The following is a 19,191-nucleotide window of genomic DNA, read 5'->3' as shown; positions in this document are numbered from 1 at the left end:
ATGGCCACTCTAAAATGTGCAGTTTTGTCAAACAGTGTCCCATGGTGGGGTTAGAGTATGGGCAGGCATAAGCTACGGACACAATTGCATTCTATCAATGGCAATTTCAATGCACAGCAAGACCATGACGAGATCCTGAGGCCCATTTTTTGTTGTGACGAACACATGCATATCTGTCTTCCCAGTCATGAAATCCATAGATTAGGGCCCAATGAATTTAATTCAATGAAACTGTTACTTTATAATTTTGTTCAGTATTGTTGCATTGTGTTTTTAGATAAAAATCTGGGCTGGACTTAACCCTCCAGGTCATAATTACAAGTGGGAAACTGACAAAATATTGTTCCCTGAGTTGTGACATTTTACTACTGACCTTTCAACCAAAACATAACAAATAAATACATTACACAATCTATCAATTAGGATAAGTTTGACCATATTGTCAATGGTAAGCAAGCTTTATATTGGTCTGACATCAAAAGCACTTGAACACAATCATGGCAGACTTACACCATCCCATAAGCACACGAATGCCCTATATTAAAATGTTTATTAGGTTGACATAATTAAGAATGTCTGTCATAATGACTAACACAGTTAGATTTTCAATGTCCTTATTAAAAAACAATTGATCACCCCAAAAATTGTTCTTAATGTCAAATTAAAACTGAACATAACAGTTTTCTAGACCACTCGGCTCAGGAGATCCGGCCTGTGTTTGTGCTGGTGTGACTTCAGATGGTTCAGTTGTTTGAAGCGGAGTCCACACACAGCGCAGCAGTACGGTCTTTCCCCAGTGTGAGTGCGCTTGTGCACTTTCAAAATGTCAGCCCGTGTGAAGCTCTTGTCACACATGGTGCAGCGGTGGGGTTTCTCCTGTGTGTGAATGCGCCGGTGCAGCTTGAGGTTCCAGAGCCGACTGAACTTGTTCCCGCAGAGGGAGCAGCAGTAGGGCTTGTCTGTCGTCTGGCTGCATGTGTGCCTCTTCAGGTCGGAGAAGGAGGTGAAGCCCTTGCCACACGGGCTGCAGAGGTGGCGTCCCTCGGCTTGGTGGACCTTTAGGTTGCAGGCCTGGGTGAAGGTCTTACCGCACTGGGTGCGGGAGTACGGAGTCCCTGGCCCTGAATTCGTCCATCTCACAGTTTTGTGTTTCTGCTTGTGGGCCTTGAGGGAACCAGAGTCTGGGAAGGTCATTGTACACTGATTGCAGGCATGACGCCTCCCCCCTCCGCCTGTAACCTGCTCTTGTGAACAATCTCTGAGGTTTAAAGAGTGTCCAAAGTCATCAACAGCACCATACAGGCTCTCTGTGTTGTTGTGGGCTGAGCTTCCAGAGTGGATGGAGGTTAGCACCCTGAGGCCGGCTCTACTACCCAAGTCCGGAAAACTGTGTTCAGGGTACCCCTCCTCATTGATCAACAAGCAGTTCAGGTCTCCCACCTCCGGGTGAGGGGGTGGCGTTGGCGACCCCACCTGCTCCCTCTGGGTCCGACGGGGGCCAGGCAGGTTGGAGCGATGGTGATGGTCTCCCCCCTCAGACCCCCCCAGGTTCACCTGGTAGTGACCCGCAGCTCCGTAGCTCAGCGCCCCCAGACGAGACGGAGAACCAGGAAGCCTATCCATCCCTTCCATGTCTAGAAGATGGTCGCCACTACCACCACTGCCATAACCAGACTTCTCAAAGCCGACCCCCAGTTCCTCCACGCTGTAGCGGGGGCGGTAGAGAGGTTGGCTGGGGTCTCCTGAGTCTCCCTCGGGACCCGATGGTTCAGGATCCTGGTCTAGACCAGGTCCCCAGTCACCCTGGCATTGCTGCAGCTCCTGCTTACTGAAACTCTTACTGGGCCCCGAGACGTCTGAACCGTCGGCCCCTGAAGAACACAGGAGACATTAGGTATTAGAAGCATTAGAGGCATTGGCAATAGTATAAACTGTGGTAGAATAACTAATGCTAAATGTTTTACTTAGTTTCAAGTTGATTTATTATAATACCAATGACAACATATTAGAAGCTACTCCTTTTCATTCTCATCATAAAGACTCCTCAACTCACCGTCCAGGCAGACGCCCCATCTCTCCTGTAGTTCAGTGTTGTGGAGAGCTTCCTCTTTCAGCAGGCTGTCCAGCTTCAGACCTCCGATGTCTGCGGGCTGCAAAAGGAAATTAATAAGTTGATTCTAACTAAACGATGGATAAACTGGCAGTGAATGAATAAAGCTGGCATGATGGTCCCCTATTCCTCCTGAAAGACAAGTTCTAATCTGTTCTGCACAGTACATTTTTATCTGAAGGTTCTGTAACACTGGTGTTTAGTCAGTCCCCTACTTACCTCAGAGGTACTCCTAGGGCTGGTGGCATTGGCCTCCTCCAGGTCATGCGAGGCTGTTTCCCCAGCCACGCCCCCACAGCTGCTCCACTCCTCCCCTAGTACCTTCTCCTGCTTCAGGCCACGCCCCCTCTCCACACCTGGCCACAGGTAAACAAAGAGTAACATTATCTCAACTAAAAGGAAAGCTGAATTGTGAATAATGGAGTCTCCTCGCATCAGTGCAGAGGAAGGAAATAAAGCATCTTACCACCAACTCAACTGTCTGGTCAGTGATCACCAAAGTATGGAAGGTACACATTACAGCAGCCAAACTTCAGAGTGATTCCTCCATATATACAGTCGTGGCCAAAAGCTGAGAATGACACAAATATTAATTTTCACAAACTTTGCTGCTTCAGTGTCTTTAGATATTTTTGTCAATGTTACTATGGAATACTGAAGTATAATTACAAGTGTCAAAGGCTTTTATTGACAATTACATGAAGTTTTTGCAAAGAGTCAATATTTGCTGTGTTGACCCTTCTTTTTCAAGACCTCTGCAATCCGCCCTAGCATGCTGTCAATTAACTTCTGGGCCACATCCTGACTGATGGCAGCCCATTGCATAATCAATGCTTGGAGTTTGTCAGAATTTGTGGGTTTTTGTTTGTCCATCCGCCTCTTGAGGATTGACCACAAGTTCTCAATGGGATTAAGGTCTGGGGAGTTTCCTGGCCATGGACTAGAGGTCGACCGATTATGATTTTTCAACACCGATACCGATTATTGGAGGACCAAAAAAAGCCGATACCGATTAATCGGCCTATTCTTTTTATTTATTTGTAATAATGACAATTACAATACTGAATGAACACTTATTTTAACTTAATATAATACATCAATAAAATCAATTTAGCCTCAAATAAATAATGAAACATGTTCAATTTGGTTTAAATAATGCAAAAACAAAGTGTTGGAGAAAAAAGTAAAAGTGCAATATGTGCCATGTAAGAAAGCTAACGTTTAAGTTCCTTGCTCAGAACATATGAAAGTTGGTGGTTCCTTTTAACATGAGTCTTCAATATTCCCAGGTAAGAAGTTTTAGGTTGTAGTTATTATAGGAATTATAGGAATATTTCTCTCTATACGATTTGTATTTCATATACCTTTGACTATTGGATGTTCTTATAGGCACTTTAGTATTGCCAGTGTAACAGTATAGCTTCCGTCCCTCTCCTCGCTCCTACCTGGGCTCGAACCAGGAACACATCGACAACAGCCACCCTCGAAGCAGCGTTACCCATGCAGAGCAAGGGGAACAACTACTCCAAGTCTCAGAGCGAGTGACGTTTGAAAACGCTATTAGCGCGCAGCCGCTAACTAGCTGACCTTTTCACATCGGTTACACCAGCCTAATCTTGGGAGTTGATAGGCTTGAAGTCATAAACAGCGAAGAGCTGCTGGCAAAACACATGAAAGTGCCTGATTCAATGAATGCTTACGAGCCTGCTGGTGCCCACCACCGCTCAGTCAGACTGCTCTATCAAATCATAGACTTAATTATAACATAATGACACACAGAAATACAAGCCTTTGGTCATTAATATGGTCGAATCCGGAAACTATAATCTCGAAAACAGTGAAATAGTGAAATATGGAACCATTCCGTATTTTATCTAACGGGTGGCATCCCTAAGTCTAAATATTCCTGTTACATTGCACAACCTTCAATGTTATGTCATACTTAAGTAAAATTCTGGCAAATTAGTTCGCAACGAGCCAGGCGGCCCAAACTGTTGCATATACCCTGACTCTGCGTGCAATGAACGCAAGAGAAATGACACAATTTCACCTGGTTAATATTGCTTGCTAACATGGATTTCTTTTAGCTAAATATGCAGGTTTAAAAATATATACTTGTGTATTGATTTTAAGAAAGGCATTGATGTTTATGGTTGGAGCAACGTGTACCTAAGCGATTATATGCAACGCAGGACAGGCTAGATAAACTAGTAATATCATCAACCATGTGTAGTTAATTAGTGATTATGATTGATTATTGTTTTTTATAAGATAAGTTTAATGCTAGCTAGCAACTTACCTTGGCTTCTTACTGCATTCGCGTAACAGGCAGGCTCCTCGTGGAGTGCAATGTAAAGCAGGTGGTTAGAGCGTTGGACTAGTTAACTGTAAAGTTGCAAGATTGAATCCCTGAGCTGACAAGGTAAAAATCTGTCGTTCTGCCCCTGAACAAGGCAGTTAACCCACTATTCCTAGGCCGTCATTGAAAATAAGAATATGTTCTTAAATATATATATCTTTTTAAATAATAATTCGGCCAAATCGGCGTCCAAAAATACCGATTTCCGATTGTTATGAAAAACTTGAAATCGGCCCTAATTAATCGGCCATTCCGATTAATCGGTCGACCTCTACCATGGACCCAAAATATCGATGTTTTGTTCCCCGAGCCACTTGGTTATCACTTTTGCCTTATGGCAAGGTGCTCAGTCATGCTGGAAAAGGCATTGTTCGTCACCAAACTGTTCCTGGATGGTTGGGAGAAGTTGCTCTCGGAGGATGTGCTGGTACCATTCTTTATTCATGGCTGTGTTCTTAGGCAAAATTGTGAGTGAGCCCACTCCCTTGGCTGATAAGCAACCCCACACATGAATGGTCTCAAGTCTTTGCCTCACTGTGCGTGCAGATGCACTCACACCTGCCTGCTGCCATTCCTGAGCAAGCTCTGTGCTGGTGGTGCCCCGATTCCGCAGCTGAATCAACTTTAGGAGAGGGTCCTGGCGCTTGCTGGACTTTCTTGGGCGCCCTGAAGCCTTCTTCACAACAATTGAACCGCTCTCCTTGAAGTTCTTGATGATCCGATAAATGGTTGATTTAGGTGCAATCTTACTGGCAGCAATATCCTTGCCTGTGAAGCCCTTTTTGTGCAAAGCAATGATGACGGCATGTGTTTCCTTGCAGGTAACCATGGTTGACAGAGGAAGAACAATGATTCCAAGCACCACCCTCCCTTTGAAGCTTCCAGTCTGTTATTCGAACTCAATCAACATGACAGAGTGATCTCCAGCCTTGTCCTCGTCAACACTCACACCTGTGTTAACGAGAGAGTCACTGACATGATGTCAGCTGGTCCTTTTGTGGCAGGGCTGAAATGCAGTGGAAATGTTTTTGGGGGATTCAGTTCATTTGCATGGCAAAGAGGGACATTGCAATTAATTGCAATTAATCTGATCACTCTTCATAACATTATGTAGTATATGCAAATTGCCATCATACAAACTGAGGCAGCAGACTTTGTGAAAATTAATATTCGTGTCATTCTCAAAACTTTTGGCCACGACTGTATAGTTAGATAGATAGGTAGGAGTACCAGTCAAAAGTTGGACACACATACTCATTCCAGAGTTTCTTTATTTGTACTATTTTCTACATTGTAGAATAATAGTTAAGACATCAAAACTATGAAATAACACATATGGAATCATGTAGTAACCAAAAAAGTAGCCACCCTTTCTTTGCCTTTGACAGATTTGCACACTCTTGGCATTCTCTCAGCTTCTGAGGTAGTCAACTGGAGTGCATTTCGATTAACAGGTGTGCCTTGTTAAGTTAATTTGTGGAATTTCTTTCCTTCTAAATGCGTTTGGGGCAATCAGTTGCGTTGTGACAAGATAGGGGGGTATACAGAAGATAGCCCTATTTACTTTAAGACATGAAGGTCAGTCAATCCGGATAATTTCAAGAACTTTGAAAGTTTCTTCAAGTGCAGTTGCAAAAAACATCAAGTGCTATGATGAAACTGGCTCTCATGAGGACCGCCACAGGAAAAGAAGACCCAGAGTTACCTCTGCTGCAGAGGATAAGATCATTAGCGTTACCAGCCTCAGAAATTGCTGCCCAAATAAATACTTCACAGAGTTCAAGTAACAGACACATCTCAACATCAACTGTTCAGAGGAGACTGCATGAATTAGGCCTTCATGGTCAAATTGCTGCAAAGAAACCACTACTAAAGGACACCGATAAGAAGACTTGCTTGGGCCAAGAAACAGGAGCAATGGACATTAGACCCGGTGGAAATCTGTCCTTTGGTCTGATGAGTCCAAGTTTGAGAATTTTGGTTCCAACTGCCGTGTCTTTGTGAGACGCAGAGTAGGTGAACAGATGAGCTCTGCATGTGTGGTTCCCACCATGAAGCATGGAGGAGGTGGTGTGATGGTGCTTTGCTGGTGACACTGTCTGTGATTGATTTAGAATTCAAGGCACACTTAACCAGCATGGCTACCACAGTATTCTGCAGCGATACACCATCCCATCTGGTGTGTGCTTAGTGGGACTTTGATTTGTTTTTCAACAGGACAAACACCCAATACACCTCCAGGCTGTGTAAGTGTAACAATTTTGCTTCCGTCCCTCTCCCTGGGCTCGAAGCAGGCACCCTCTGCGCACATCAACAACAGTCACCCACGAAGCATTACCCATTGCTCCACAAAAGCTGCGGCCCTTGCAGAGCAAGGGGAACAACTACTTCAAGGTCTCAGAGTGTGTGATGTCACTGATTGAAACACTATTATATGAAACTAACTAGCTAGCCATTTCACACTGGTTACATAAGGGCTAGAAGGAGAGTGATTGAGTGCTGCATCAGATGACCTGGCCTCCACAATCAAATCAAAGTTTATTTGTCACGTGCGCCGAATACAACAGGAGTAGACCTTACAGTGAAATGCTTACTTACAGGCTCTAACCAAAAAAGGTGTTAAGTGAACAATAGGCTAACAGGCTATATACACCTATAATAGGTGAACAGGCTATATACAGTAGTGAGTATAAAAAAGTAGCAACGCTACATACAGACACCGGTTAGTCAGGCTGATCACCTGACCTCAACCCAATTTAAATGGTTTTGGATGGACCACAGAGTGAAGGAAAAGCAGCCAACAAGTGCTCAGCATGTGGGAACTCCTTCAAGACTGTTGGAAAAGCATTCCAGGTGAAGCTGGTTGAGATAATGCCAAGAGTGTGCAAAGCTGCCATCAAGGCAAAGGGAGGCTACTTTGAAGAATAAAACATATTTAGATTTATTTAACACTTTTTTGCTTACTACATGATTCCATATGTGTTATAGAAAATAGTAAAAATAACGAAAAACCCTTGAATGAGTAGGTGTGTCCAAACTTTTGACTGGTACTGTGTGTATGTGTATATATAGAGAGAGAGACTGTCTTTAGATGTCTCTCTCTATACCTGTATGTGAGGTTCCAGAGCTTCTCTCCTTGGCTTCGTCGTTAGCTCTTCCACAGTCCGCACACTTCTCGATACGGCCTCCCTCTCTGTCCCTCTCCGTGCGTCTGTTCTCCGACCACTGCAGCCTCTTCTTCAGCGACTCGACCTGTTCCCGGCTCCGGGACATCTCCTTCAGGAAACTATCCTCCACCAGCCTGGTGATCTCGTACATGGCAGCCTTGAAAACCGTCTCCATGACTCCGGAGAGCTGAGACTTGAAGGTTACGATGGCTTCAGACATCATGGAAAACTGTCTATGTGTAACTAGCTACTTTTGTACAGGCGAATCACTACTGCGATCGAGTCTAACAAAAATATAGGAAGCTAACGTTTGCAGCATATATACTGGAAACTAAACCCTTCTGTCTGTTAGCAGGCTAGCAAATCTAGCTACTCTTAGAAGTTGGTGTCTGACTCAGTGACTGTCCTAGTAATACATGTTTTTTTTTTAATCATTTCGAGAGATAAGATGCAGCAGTTAATGTATATGAGGCTATTCTAATAAATATAAATAACAGAGATAATGAGAGATGGCAGTTAGCTTGCTAGCTAGTTAAAGCCAACACAAAAAGCATACACAAAAGCAATAGAATTTCCGGAAACAAACCTACGGATCGAGTAGTAGGACAATCTACATTGGAACGATGACAGAAAATACGCCCTTTCTTTGAACAAAACATCTGTACGTTTACTGTAAATAAGATTCGAAATATAATTCGACTATTATTATACGATTCGAATACTGATCAGTACCGTAGTAGGCTATTTATTGTGTAAATTATTTACAAGAAATCTACACCGAAGCGATTTATCCCGCCCCCCACTCAGCCCTATGCGGGCCCTGGTCCAAAGTAGTGAGTGGACTAGGAATAGGGTGTCCAAAGCTAGGTTTCTATCCAATTGGCGACGTAACTGTTCGGTTATATCAGTTATCCTGTTAGAGATTTTGTGCAGAATACACTGCGCTGTTTCAGATGCAACGTTTATGGTCATGTTGCAGCAGTGCCCTTACGAAAAAAGATTGCAGAGTGCAGTATAACTGCAGTATGCAGTAAATACTGCCTCCAAAATAACCGTTTTTTAAATGTCAGAATAGCCTTGTAATTTAAGCTTGAAGCTGAATCAATTAATTAAATACACGTATATTTATAATTCCATTCTCAGTCCTTTCTTCATTGTCTATTACTGTAACTCAACCATAGTCTTGTGTATATATTAATTATCTTTATGGAGTCAGATAAACATTTGAATAGGCTAACTGCTTAGTCTCATGTCATGTATATATACTGCTCCAAAAAATAAAGGGAACACTTAAACAATACATCCTAGATCTGAATGAAAGAAATAATCTTATTAAATACTTTTTTCTTTACATAGTTGAATGTGCTGACAACAAAATCACACAAAAATAATCAATGGAAATCCAATTTATCAACCCATGGAGGTCTGGATTTGGAGTCACACTCAAAATTAAAGTGGAAAACCACACTACAGGCTGATCCAACTTTGATGTAATGTCCTTAAAACAAGTCAAAATGAGGCTCAGTAGTGTGTGTGGCCTCCACGTGCCTGTATGACCTCCCTACAACGCCTGGGCATGCTCCTGATGAGGTGGCGGATGGTCTCCTGAGGGATCTCCTCCCAGACCTGGACTAAAGCATCCGCCAACTCCTAGACAGTCTGTGGTGCAACGTGGTGTTGGTGGATGGAGTGAGACATGATGTCCCAGATGTGCTCAATTGGATTCAGGTCTGGGGAACGGGCGGGCCAGTCCATAGCATCAATGCCTTCCTCTTGCAGGAACTGCTGACACACTCCAGCCACATGAGGTCTAGCATTGTCTTGCATTAGGAGGAACCCAGGGCCAACCGCACCAGCATATGGTCTGGTGCGGGGGGGTCTGAGGATCTCATCTCGGTACCTAATGGCAGTCAGGCTACCTCTGGCGAGCACATGGAGGGCTGTGCGGCCCCCCAAAGAAATGCCACCCCACACCATGACTGACCCACAGCCAAACCGGTCATGCTGGAGGATGTTGCAGGCAGCAGAACGTTCTCCATGGTGTCTCCAGACTCTGTCACGTCTGTCACGTGCTCAGTGTGTTCCTGCTTTCATCTGTGAAGAGCACAGGGCGCCAGTGGCGAATTTGCCAATCTTGGTGTTCTCTGGCAAATGCCAAACGTCCTGCACGGTGTTGGGCTGTAAGCACAACCCCCACCTGTGGACGTCGGGCCCTCATACCACCCTCATGGAGTCTGTTTCTGACCGTTTGAGCAGACACATGCACATTTGTGGCCTGCTGGAGGTCATTTTGCAGGGCTCTGGCAGTGCTCCTCCTGCTCCTCCTTGCACAAAGGCGGAGGTAGCGGTCCTGCTGCTGGGTTGTTGCCCTCCTACGGCCTCCTCCACGTCTCCTGATGTACTGGCCTGTCTCCTGGTAGCGCCTCCATGCTCTGGACACTACGCTGACAGACACAGAAAACCTTCTTGCCACAGCTCGCATTGATGTGCCATCCTGGATGAGCTGCACTACCTGAGCCACTTGTGTGGGTTGTAGACTCCGTCTCATGCTACCACTAGAGTGAAAGCACCGGCAGCATTCAAAAGTGACCAAAACATCAGCCAGGAAGCATAGGAACTGAGAAGTGGTCTGTGGTCCCTACCTGCAGAACCACTCCTTTATTGGGGGTGTCTTGCTAATTGCCTATAATTTCCACCTGTTGTCTATTCCATTTGCACAACAGCATGTGAAATGTATTGTCAATCAGTGTTGCTTCCTAAGTGGTCAGTTTGATTTCACAGAAGTGTGATTGACTTGGAGTTACAATGTGTTGTTTAAGTGTTCCCTTTATTTTTTTGAGCAGTGTATAATATACTGTATGTTCACATATCAAATATTACTGCCCACTATAGTGCTCCCTCTCTCTTAGCTGTGAATTCAAAACCCAGCCGTGTTAGTTTTAATTAAACAGGGATCCCCATCTCTCTCACAGGGATTGGGAAGGACTTGTTCTTTTATGTTTTTATGGATTGATTGATTACACGTATCAAAGCTTTTGTTGATTAAAATGTACAGTCGCTTTTGTTGTTTGGAAGAATCATGCCATGACAGAAAGATGTAGTAAAAGTGTAGAAAATAAAAAGTTGATTTTGAATTAGCAGTTAATTAATTGTTTAAAAAAAACAGAAATTCTTGTTACTTGTCATTTGTTATTCATTAGGTAAGTTAGATGCCTAAAATCAAGTTTACATTTAGGTGTACTGACCACATCTCACCATGGTTTTTATGTTCTGCAGGTTTGAACTAGTTACTTGAAAGACTGGGAAGTTTCACTTGAATGACCCTCTAAGTCATAATTAAGAGTGGGGGGGGGGGGGGGGGGGAAATGTTGTTACCCGAGTTGCACGTTTCACCACTGACCCTTCAACTTTTCAACCAAAAGATGAGAACAAATACATGTTTGACATTACGAAATGTATCAATTTGGATAATGTATACTGAACAACAATATAAACGCAACATGCAACAATTTCAAAGATGTTACAGTTACATTTCATATGAGGAAATCAGTCAATTGAAATACATTAATTTGGCCCTAATCTATGGATTTCACATTATTTGGAATACAGCTATGCATCTGTTGGTCAGATACCTTTAAAAAAAAGGGGCCTCTCAATGGGCCATCAAAACGAAAAGAGGACCAAGGCACTCTGAATATAATTAATTAAAATGCCTTTATTTGTACGGCAAGTTAAATGAAAACAAAGATTACAAACTCCGACGCGTTTCGGCGGCATGGCCGTCGTCAGGGAGTACAAAGATATGATAATGCATGTCCTCTTTAAAACAGCATTTTCCAATCAAACCTGATTTGAAGAGGGTTACAGGATTCATTGGATAACACCTAGTAAATACTATACATATTAAAAAGTGAAATACTGTATATGTTATAAAAATGAAAATCAAGGCTAGAAGGATCAGAACTCATAGAAAAGTAGTTCCAACCGTGAATATGACTGGGCAAAGTGGTAAGAAAATGAAAACCACCTAATTTATTGAACACTAGATCACAGCAAACATGTTCATATTTTCAATGTCTTTATTAATAAACAACTGATCACATCAATGTTCTCAATGTCAAATAAAATAAAACTAGCTGTCCGAAGATTAATGTAGCAATTTTAAGAGTGTCTGCTATATAACAAAAAAATCTATCAATAAAAAAAAATCAGTCCAGGAGATTCGGCCTGTGTTTGCGCTGGTGTGATTTCAGATGTGCCAGTCGTTTGAAGCTGAGTCCACACACAGAACAGCAGTACGGTCTCTCCCCAGTGTGGGTGCGCAGGTGCACTTTCAAAATGTCTGCCCGTGTGAAGCTCTTGTCACACATGGTGCAGCGGTGGGGTTTCTCCTGTGTGTGAATACGCTGATGCACCTTCAGGTTCCAGAGACGACTGAACTTGTTCCCACAGATAGAGCAGCAGTAGGGCTTGTCTGTCATCTGGCTGCACTTGTGCCTCTTCAGGTCGGAGAAGGAGGTGAAGCCCTTGCCGCAATGGCTGCAGAGGTGGAGTCCCTTGGCCTGGTGGACCCGCTGGTGGACCTTGAGGTTGCAGGCCTGGGTGAAGGTCTTACCACACTGGGTGCAGGAGTACAGAGGCCCAGACCCTGACCCTGTACTCGACCCTCTCCCCATTTTGTGTTTCTGCTTGTGGGCCTTGAGGGAACCAGAGTCTGGGAAGGTCATTGAACATTGATTGCAGGCATGACGCCTCCCCCCTCCTCCTGTAACCTGCTCTTGTGAACGATCTCTGAGGTTTAAAGAGTGTCCAAAGTCGTCAGCGGCACCATACAGGCTCTCTGTGTTGTTGTTGTTTTGGACTGAGTTTCCAGAGTGGATGGAGGTTAGCCCCCTGTGGCCAGCTCTGTTACCCAACTCTGCGACACTGTGTTCAGGGTACAAGACACTGGAGTCCTGCAGGTACCCCTCCTCGTTGATCAACAGGCAGTTCAGGTCTCCCACCTCTGGGTGGGGGGATGGAGTTGGCGTCCCCACCTGCTCCCTCCGGCGCCGATGGGGGCCAGGCATGTTGGAGCGATGGTGATGGTCTGCCCCCTCAGACCCCCCCAGGTTCACCTGGTGGTGACCCGCAGCTCCGTAGCTCAGCGCCCCCAGACGAGACGGAGAACCAGAAAGCCTATCCATCCCTTCCATGTCCAGAAGATGGCCTCCACTACCACCACTGCCGTAACCAGACTTCTCAAAGCCGACCCCCAGTTCCTCCACGCTGTAGCGGGGGCGGTAGAGAGGTTGGCTGGGGTCTCCTGAGTCTCCCTCGGGACCCGATGGTTCAGGATCCTGGTCTAGACCAGACCCCCAGTCATCCTGGCACTGCTGCAGCTCCTGCTCACTGAAACTCCCCGAGGCATCTGAACCATCGGCCCCTGAAAACACAGGGGACATGAGTTATTAGTAGTATTAATATTTAAGACATTAGAATTACTAGAAACGGTAGTAGAGTAACTAATGTTAAATGTCTACTTACAGTTTCAAGTTGACTTTCCATGTATAATAATGAATACATTTGAAATGACACAGCATACTATAAGTTACTCTTGTTATCATTCTCATCATCATAAAAAAGTAGGCTATTGTCTGTTATATTTGTGGTAAACTCCTCAACTCACCATCCAGGCAGACGCCCCATCTCTCCCGCAGCTCAGTGTTGTGGAGAGGCTCCTCTTTCAGCAGGATATCCAGCTTCTGACCTCCGACCTCTGTGGACTGGAAGAGCAAATGATTCTAACTAAATGATGGATAAACTGACAGTGACTGAATAGAGCTGACATGATGGTTCTCTATTCAGAACTCTCCTCTGGGACCCCCAGACATCTCACAACTTTATCGTAGCCCTGAACTAGCATACTTGATTCAAGTAGTGAGGGCTTGAGGATTCGTTGACAACTTGAATCAAATGTTTAAGTTCTGGAACAGTTCAAATATGAGGAGAGGCTTAAAAATGGCTGCCCTATTCTTTGTGACAGACAATCTGTTATGTACAATATATTTCCACCTGAACATACTGAAACACCACACCCTCCACAGGTGTTTAGTCAGTCCCCTACCTACCTCAGAGGTTCTCCTAGGGCTGGTGGCCTCAGCCTCCTCCAGATCATTGAAGGTTGTTTCCCTGGCCACGCCCCCACAGCTGCTCCACTCCTCCCCTGGTACCTTCTCCTGCTTCAAGCCACACCCCCTCTCCACACCTGGCCACAGGTAAACAAAGAGAACATTTCATTTGGAGTAAAAGGAAAGTAACATTGTGGATAATGGAATCTCCTCACATCAGATGAAGGAAAGGAAACATCTTATTAAGATGCCACCAGCAGCCATGACTTTGACTCCTTTCTTAAACCAATACTGTCTGATCACTAAAGTATGGAAGGTACACATTACAGTAGCCCCACTTCAGAGTGATTATATATATCACAGGAGGTTGGTGGCACCTTAATTGGGGAGGACGGGCTCATAGTAATGGCTGGAGCAGAATCAATGGAATGGTATCAAAAACTTCAAACACATGGTTTGCATGAGTTTGATGTCATATAATTTGCTCCGTTCCAGCCATTATTATGAGCCTTCCATCCCTCAGCAGCCTCCACTGATTGTATGCATGCATGTACAGTACCAGTTAAAAGTTTAGACACATCTACTCATTCAAGGGTTTTTCTTTATTTTTGTTTTACTATTTTCTACATTGTAGAATAATAGTGAAGACATCAAAACTATGGAACAACACATATGGAATCATGTAACCCCAGAAAAAGTGTTAAACAAATCAAAATATATTTTATATTTGATATTATTCAAAGTAGCCACCCTTTGCCTTGACAGCTTTGCACACTCTTGGCATTCTCTCAACCAGCTTCACCTGGAATGCTTTTCCAACAGTCTTGAAGGAGTTCCCACATATGCTGAGCACTCGTTGGCTTCTTTTCCTTCACTCTGCGGACCAACTCATCCCAAACCATCTCAATTGGGTTGAGGTCGGGTGATTGTGGAGTCCAGGTCATCTGATGCAGCACTCCATCACTCTCCTTGGTCAAATAGCCCTTACACAGGCTGGAGGTGTGTTGGGTCATTGTCCTGTTGAAAAACAAATGATAGTCCCACTAACCGCAAACCAGATGGGATGGCATATCGCTGCAGAATGCTACGGTAGCCACGCTGGTTAAGTGTGCCTTGAATTCAAAATAAATCACAGACTGTGTCACCAGCAAAGCACCCCACACATCACACCACCTCCCCCATGCATGGAACCACATATGCGGAGATCATCCATTCACCTACACTGCGGCTCACAAAGACATGGCGGTTGGAACTAAAAATCTAACATTTGGACTCAGACCAAAGGACAGATTTCCATGTCCATTACTTGTGTTTCTTGGCCCAAGCAAATCTTCTTATTATTGGTGTCCTTTAGTAGTGGTTCCTCTGCGGCAATTCGACCATGAATTCGAGGTGTTTAGTCCCAGGGTCCTTAGATTAGTGATGAGCTTTGTGGGCACTATGGCGTTGAACGCTGAGCTGTAGTCAATGAACAGCATTCTCACATAGGATGTTTCTTTTTTCCAGGTGGGAAAAGGCAGTGTGGAGTGTGATTGCATCATCTGTGGATCTGCTGGGGTGGTATGCAAAATTGGAGTGGGTCTAGGGTTTCTGGCATGATGGTGTTGATGTGAGCCATGACCGGCCTTTCAAAGCACTTCATGGCTACAGACGTGAGTGCTACGGGGCGATAATCATTTATGCAAGTTATCTTCCCTTTCTTGGGCACAGGGACTATGGTGGTCTGTTTGAAACATGTAGGTATTACAGACTCGGTCAGGGAGAGGTTGAAAGTGTCAGTGAAGATACTTGCCAGTTGGTCCGCGCATGCTTTGAGTACACGTCCTGGTAATCCGTCTGACCCAGCGAGTTTGTGAATGTTGACCTGTTTAAAGGTCTTGCTCACATCAGCTACAGAGAGCGTGATCACAGTCGTCCAGAACAGCTGGTGCTCTCAAATGCTTCAGTGTTGCTTGCCTCGAAGCGAGCAAAAAGGCATTTAGCTCGCGGCTGGGTTTCCCTTTGTAGTCCGTAATATTTTTCAAGCCCTGCCACATCCGACGAGCGTCAGAGACGGTGTAGTAGGATTCAATCATAGTTCTGTATTGACGCTTTGCCTGTTTGATGGTTTGTCTGAGGGCATAGCGGGATATCTTATAAGCATCCGGATTAGTGTCCCACTCCTTGAAAGAGGCAGCTCTAGCCTTAAGCTTGGTGCGGATGTTGCCTGTAATCTATGGCTTCTGGTTGGGGAATGTATGTACGGTCACTGTGGGGACAACGTCGTCGATGCACTTATTGATGAAGCCGGTGACTGAGGTGGCATACTCCTCATTGCCATAGGATGAATCCCGGAACATATTCTAGTCTTTGCTAGCAAAACAGTCCTGTAGCGTAGCATCCTTGTCATCTGACCACTTCGTATTGAGCGAGTCACTGGTACTTCCTGCTTTAGTTTTTGCTTGTAAGCAGGAATCACGAGGATAAAATTATGGTCAGATTTACCAAATGGAGGGAGAGCTTTGTATGCGTCTCTGTGTGTGGAGTAAAGGTGGTCTAGAGTTTATTTCCCTCTGCTTGCACATGTGACATGCTGATAGAAATGAGGTAAAACAGATTTAAGTTTGCCTGCATTAAAGTCCCCGGCCACTAGGAGTGCTGCTTCTGGGTGAGCATTGTCTTGTTTGCTTATGGCCTTATACAGCTCGTTGAGTGCGGTCTTAGTGCCAGCATCGGTTTGTGGTGGTAAATAGATGGCAACAAATAATATAGATGAGAACTTTTAGTAGATAATGTGGTATACAGCTTATCATGAGGCATTCTACCTATGTCGAGAAATACCTCGAGACTTCTTTAATATTAGACATTGCGCACCAGCAGTTGACAAAAAGACACACACCCCCGCCCCTCGTCTTACCAGACGTAGCTGCTCTGTCCTGCCGATGCACGGAGAAGCCAGTCAGCTCTAAATGATCTGTGTCGTCGTTCAGCCATGTCTCGGTGAAACATAAGATATTACAGTTTTTAATGTCCCGTTGGTAGGATAGTCTTAGATCATCCAGTTTGTTTTCAAATGATTGCATGTTGGCCAATAATACGGAGGGTAGCGGTGGTTTACCTACTTGTCTGCGAATTCATGGTCAAATTGCTGCAAAATAAACAGTACTAAAGGACACCAATAAGAAGAAGAGACTTGATTGGGCAAAGAAACACGAGCAATGGACATTAGACCGGTGGTAGTCCAAATTTGAGAGTTTTGGTTCCAACCGCAGTGTCTTTGTGAGATGCAGAGTAGGTGAACGGATGATCTCCGCATGTGTGCTTCCCACCGTGAAGCACGGAGGAGGTGGTATGATGGTGCTTTGCTGGTGACACTGTGTGTGATTTATTTAGAAAGGGCTATTTGACCAAGAAGGAGAGTGATGGAATGCTGCATCAGATAACCTGGCCTACACAATCACCCGACCTCAACCCTATTGAGATGGTTTGGGATGAGTTGGACCGTAGAGTGAAGGTAAAGCAGCCAACAAGTGCTCACCACACGTGGGAACTCCTTCAAGACTGTTGAAAAAACATTCCAGGTGAAGCTGGTTGAGAGAATGCCAAGAGTGTGCAAAGCTGTCATCAAGGCAAAGGGTGGCTACATTGAAGAATCTCAAATATAAAATATTTTTAGATTTGTTTAACACTTTTTTGGTTACTACATGATCCCATATGTATTATTTCATAGTTTTGATGTCTTCACTATCATTCTAAAATGTTGAAAATAGTAAAATAAATAAAGAAAGACCCTTAAATGAGTAGGTGTGTCCAAACTGGTACTGTGTGTGTGTATGTATGTATGTATGTAAGTAAATAAAGTGTACAAAACATTATATATATATAAACAGGCAAAGCGTCATATATGTATGTATATACATACATACATAAAAAAATAGTGTACAAAACATTAGGAACACCTTGCTAATATTGATTTGCAACCCCCTTTTGCCCTTAGAACAGCATTCATTTTTCGGGGCATTGACTCTACAAGGTGTTGAAAGCGTTCCACAGGGATGTTTGCCCACATTGACTCCAATGCATCCCACAGTTGTGTGAAGTTGGCTGGATATCCTTTGGGTGGTGGACCATTCTTGATACACACGGGAAACTGTTGAGCATGAAAAACCCAGCAGCATTGCAGTTCTTGACACACTCAAACCAGTGCGCCTGGCACCGACTACCTTACCCATCAAAGGCACTTAAATATTTTGTCTTGCCCATTCACCCTCTAAATGGCACACACACAATCCATGTCCCAAGGCTTAAAAATCCATATTTAACCTGTCTCGCCCCCTTCATCGACACTTATTAAAGTGGATTTAACAAGTGACATTAATTAGGGGAAATAGCTTTCACCTTGTTAGTCTGTCATGGAAAGAGCAGGTGTTCCTAATGTTTTGTACACTCATTGTAGATATGTGTTTTGATGTCTCTCTTCACCTGTCTGTGATGTTCCAGAGCTTCTCTCCTCGGTTTCCTCGTCAACTCTCCCACAGTCGGCACAATTCCCCCTCCGGCCTCTCTCTTTGTCCCTATCCCTGCGTCTGCTCTCCGACCACTGCAGCCGCTTCTTCAGTGACTCGACCTGCTCCCTGCTGCGGGACATCTCCTTCAGGAAGCTATCCTCCACCAGCCTGGTGATCTCGTACATGGCAGCCTTGAATACCGTCTCCATGACTCCGGAGAGCTGAGACTGGAAGGTTAGGATGGCTTCAGACATCATGGCAAACGGTCTATGTGTAGCTAGCTACAGTTAAGAGGTCGTAACATTTAGCTACTTTTGTTCAGGTGGGTCAGTGTTACGATCCAGCACAGCAAAATGCTAGGAAGCTAGCTAACGTTAGCAGGCTAGCTACTGTTGGATGTTGTCTCTCTCAATGACGGTCCTAATAACAATTTGAATACTTTCTAGATATAAGATGTAGCATTTACTGTACGAGGATATTCGAACAAAGAAATACCATAGGCATTGAAAGAACGCAAGCTCATGGCAGTTAGGTAATTAACGTTTGATAGTTACAGAGCCAACACTAATCACAGACAGAACAATGAGACATATATTTTACCGGATGTATAAAATGTAAAGCATCCGCTTAGCCTTTCCACTCACTACCAAATATGGTAGTGACAGGAAGCCTACTGGCCGGCTGTGGGAGAATATGGAACGACATTTTGCTCATCGATGAAACATTTGATCTCAAAACAGTTTTCTGTTCCCCAAACTAGTATCTGTTATGAACAGAGTTTACCATGTGCGAAAGCTTTAAAAAAATCACGTTGTTTAGAAGGAGCGTCAAGGCGAATTGAGTTACTGCACACGTGCAATTCAGATGAGGGGGAAATAACGGAAATATGCAGATGAATGCTAGAACGCGCCAATAGGATCTCGCTGGTTCTTGATTGGCCCTGCCCACCTCTTTCCTT

The 19,191-nt window shown here is 44.4% G+C and overlaps 2 protein-coding genes across 3 annotated transcripts; both read right to left on the bottom strand.

The window, feature by feature from the left end:
* Window positions 1–201: 201 nt before the first annotated feature.
* LOC106610523 (uncharacterized) lies at window positions 202–8,241 on the bottom strand. Of its 2 annotated transcripts, none has more exons than XM_014209907.3 (4): window positions 7,577–8,241; window positions 2,330–2,466; window positions 2,054–2,150; window positions 202–1,871 (listed from the first exon to the last, which is right to left on the bottom strand). In XM_014209907.3, exons 1-4 carry the CDS (start codon window positions 7,857–7,859, stop codon window positions 685–687), a joined length of 1,704 nt encoding a protein of 567 aa, XP_014065382.2. In that variant the 5' UTR covers window positions 7,860–8,241; the 3' UTR covers window positions 202–684. The 2 variants fall into 2 exon arrangements, with proteins under 2 accessions (XP_014065382.2, XP_045572349.1); XM_045716393.2 differs by having other exon boundaries at window positions 2,330–2,681; window positions 7,577–7,714.
* A 3,090-nt stretch (window positions 8,242–11,331) lies between these two features.
* On the bottom strand, window positions 11,332–18,858 carry LOC106610510 (uncharacterized). The gene is made up of 4 exons (XM_045716392.2): window positions 18,208–18,858; window positions 13,747–13,883; window positions 13,305–13,401; window positions 11,332–13,061 (listed from the first exon to the last, which is right to left on the bottom strand). Exons 1-4 carry the CDS (start codon window positions 18,488–18,490, stop codon window positions 11,845–11,847), a joined length of 1,734 nt encoding a protein of 577 aa, XP_045572348.2. The 5' UTR covers window positions 18,491–18,858; the 3' UTR covers window positions 11,332–11,844.
* Window positions 18,859–19,191: the final 333 nt, after the last annotated feature.

The sequence above is a fragment of the Salmo salar genome, chromosome 04, assembly GCF_965601325.2.
Source record: "Salmo salar chromosome 04, fSalSal1, whole genome shotgun sequence".
NCBI lineage: Eukaryota > Metazoa > Chordata > Actinopteri > Salmoniformes > Salmonidae > Salmo > Salmo salar.
Note: the sequence above shows the minus strand (reverse complement) of the source record. Positions and strands in the feature narration are given on the sequence as shown.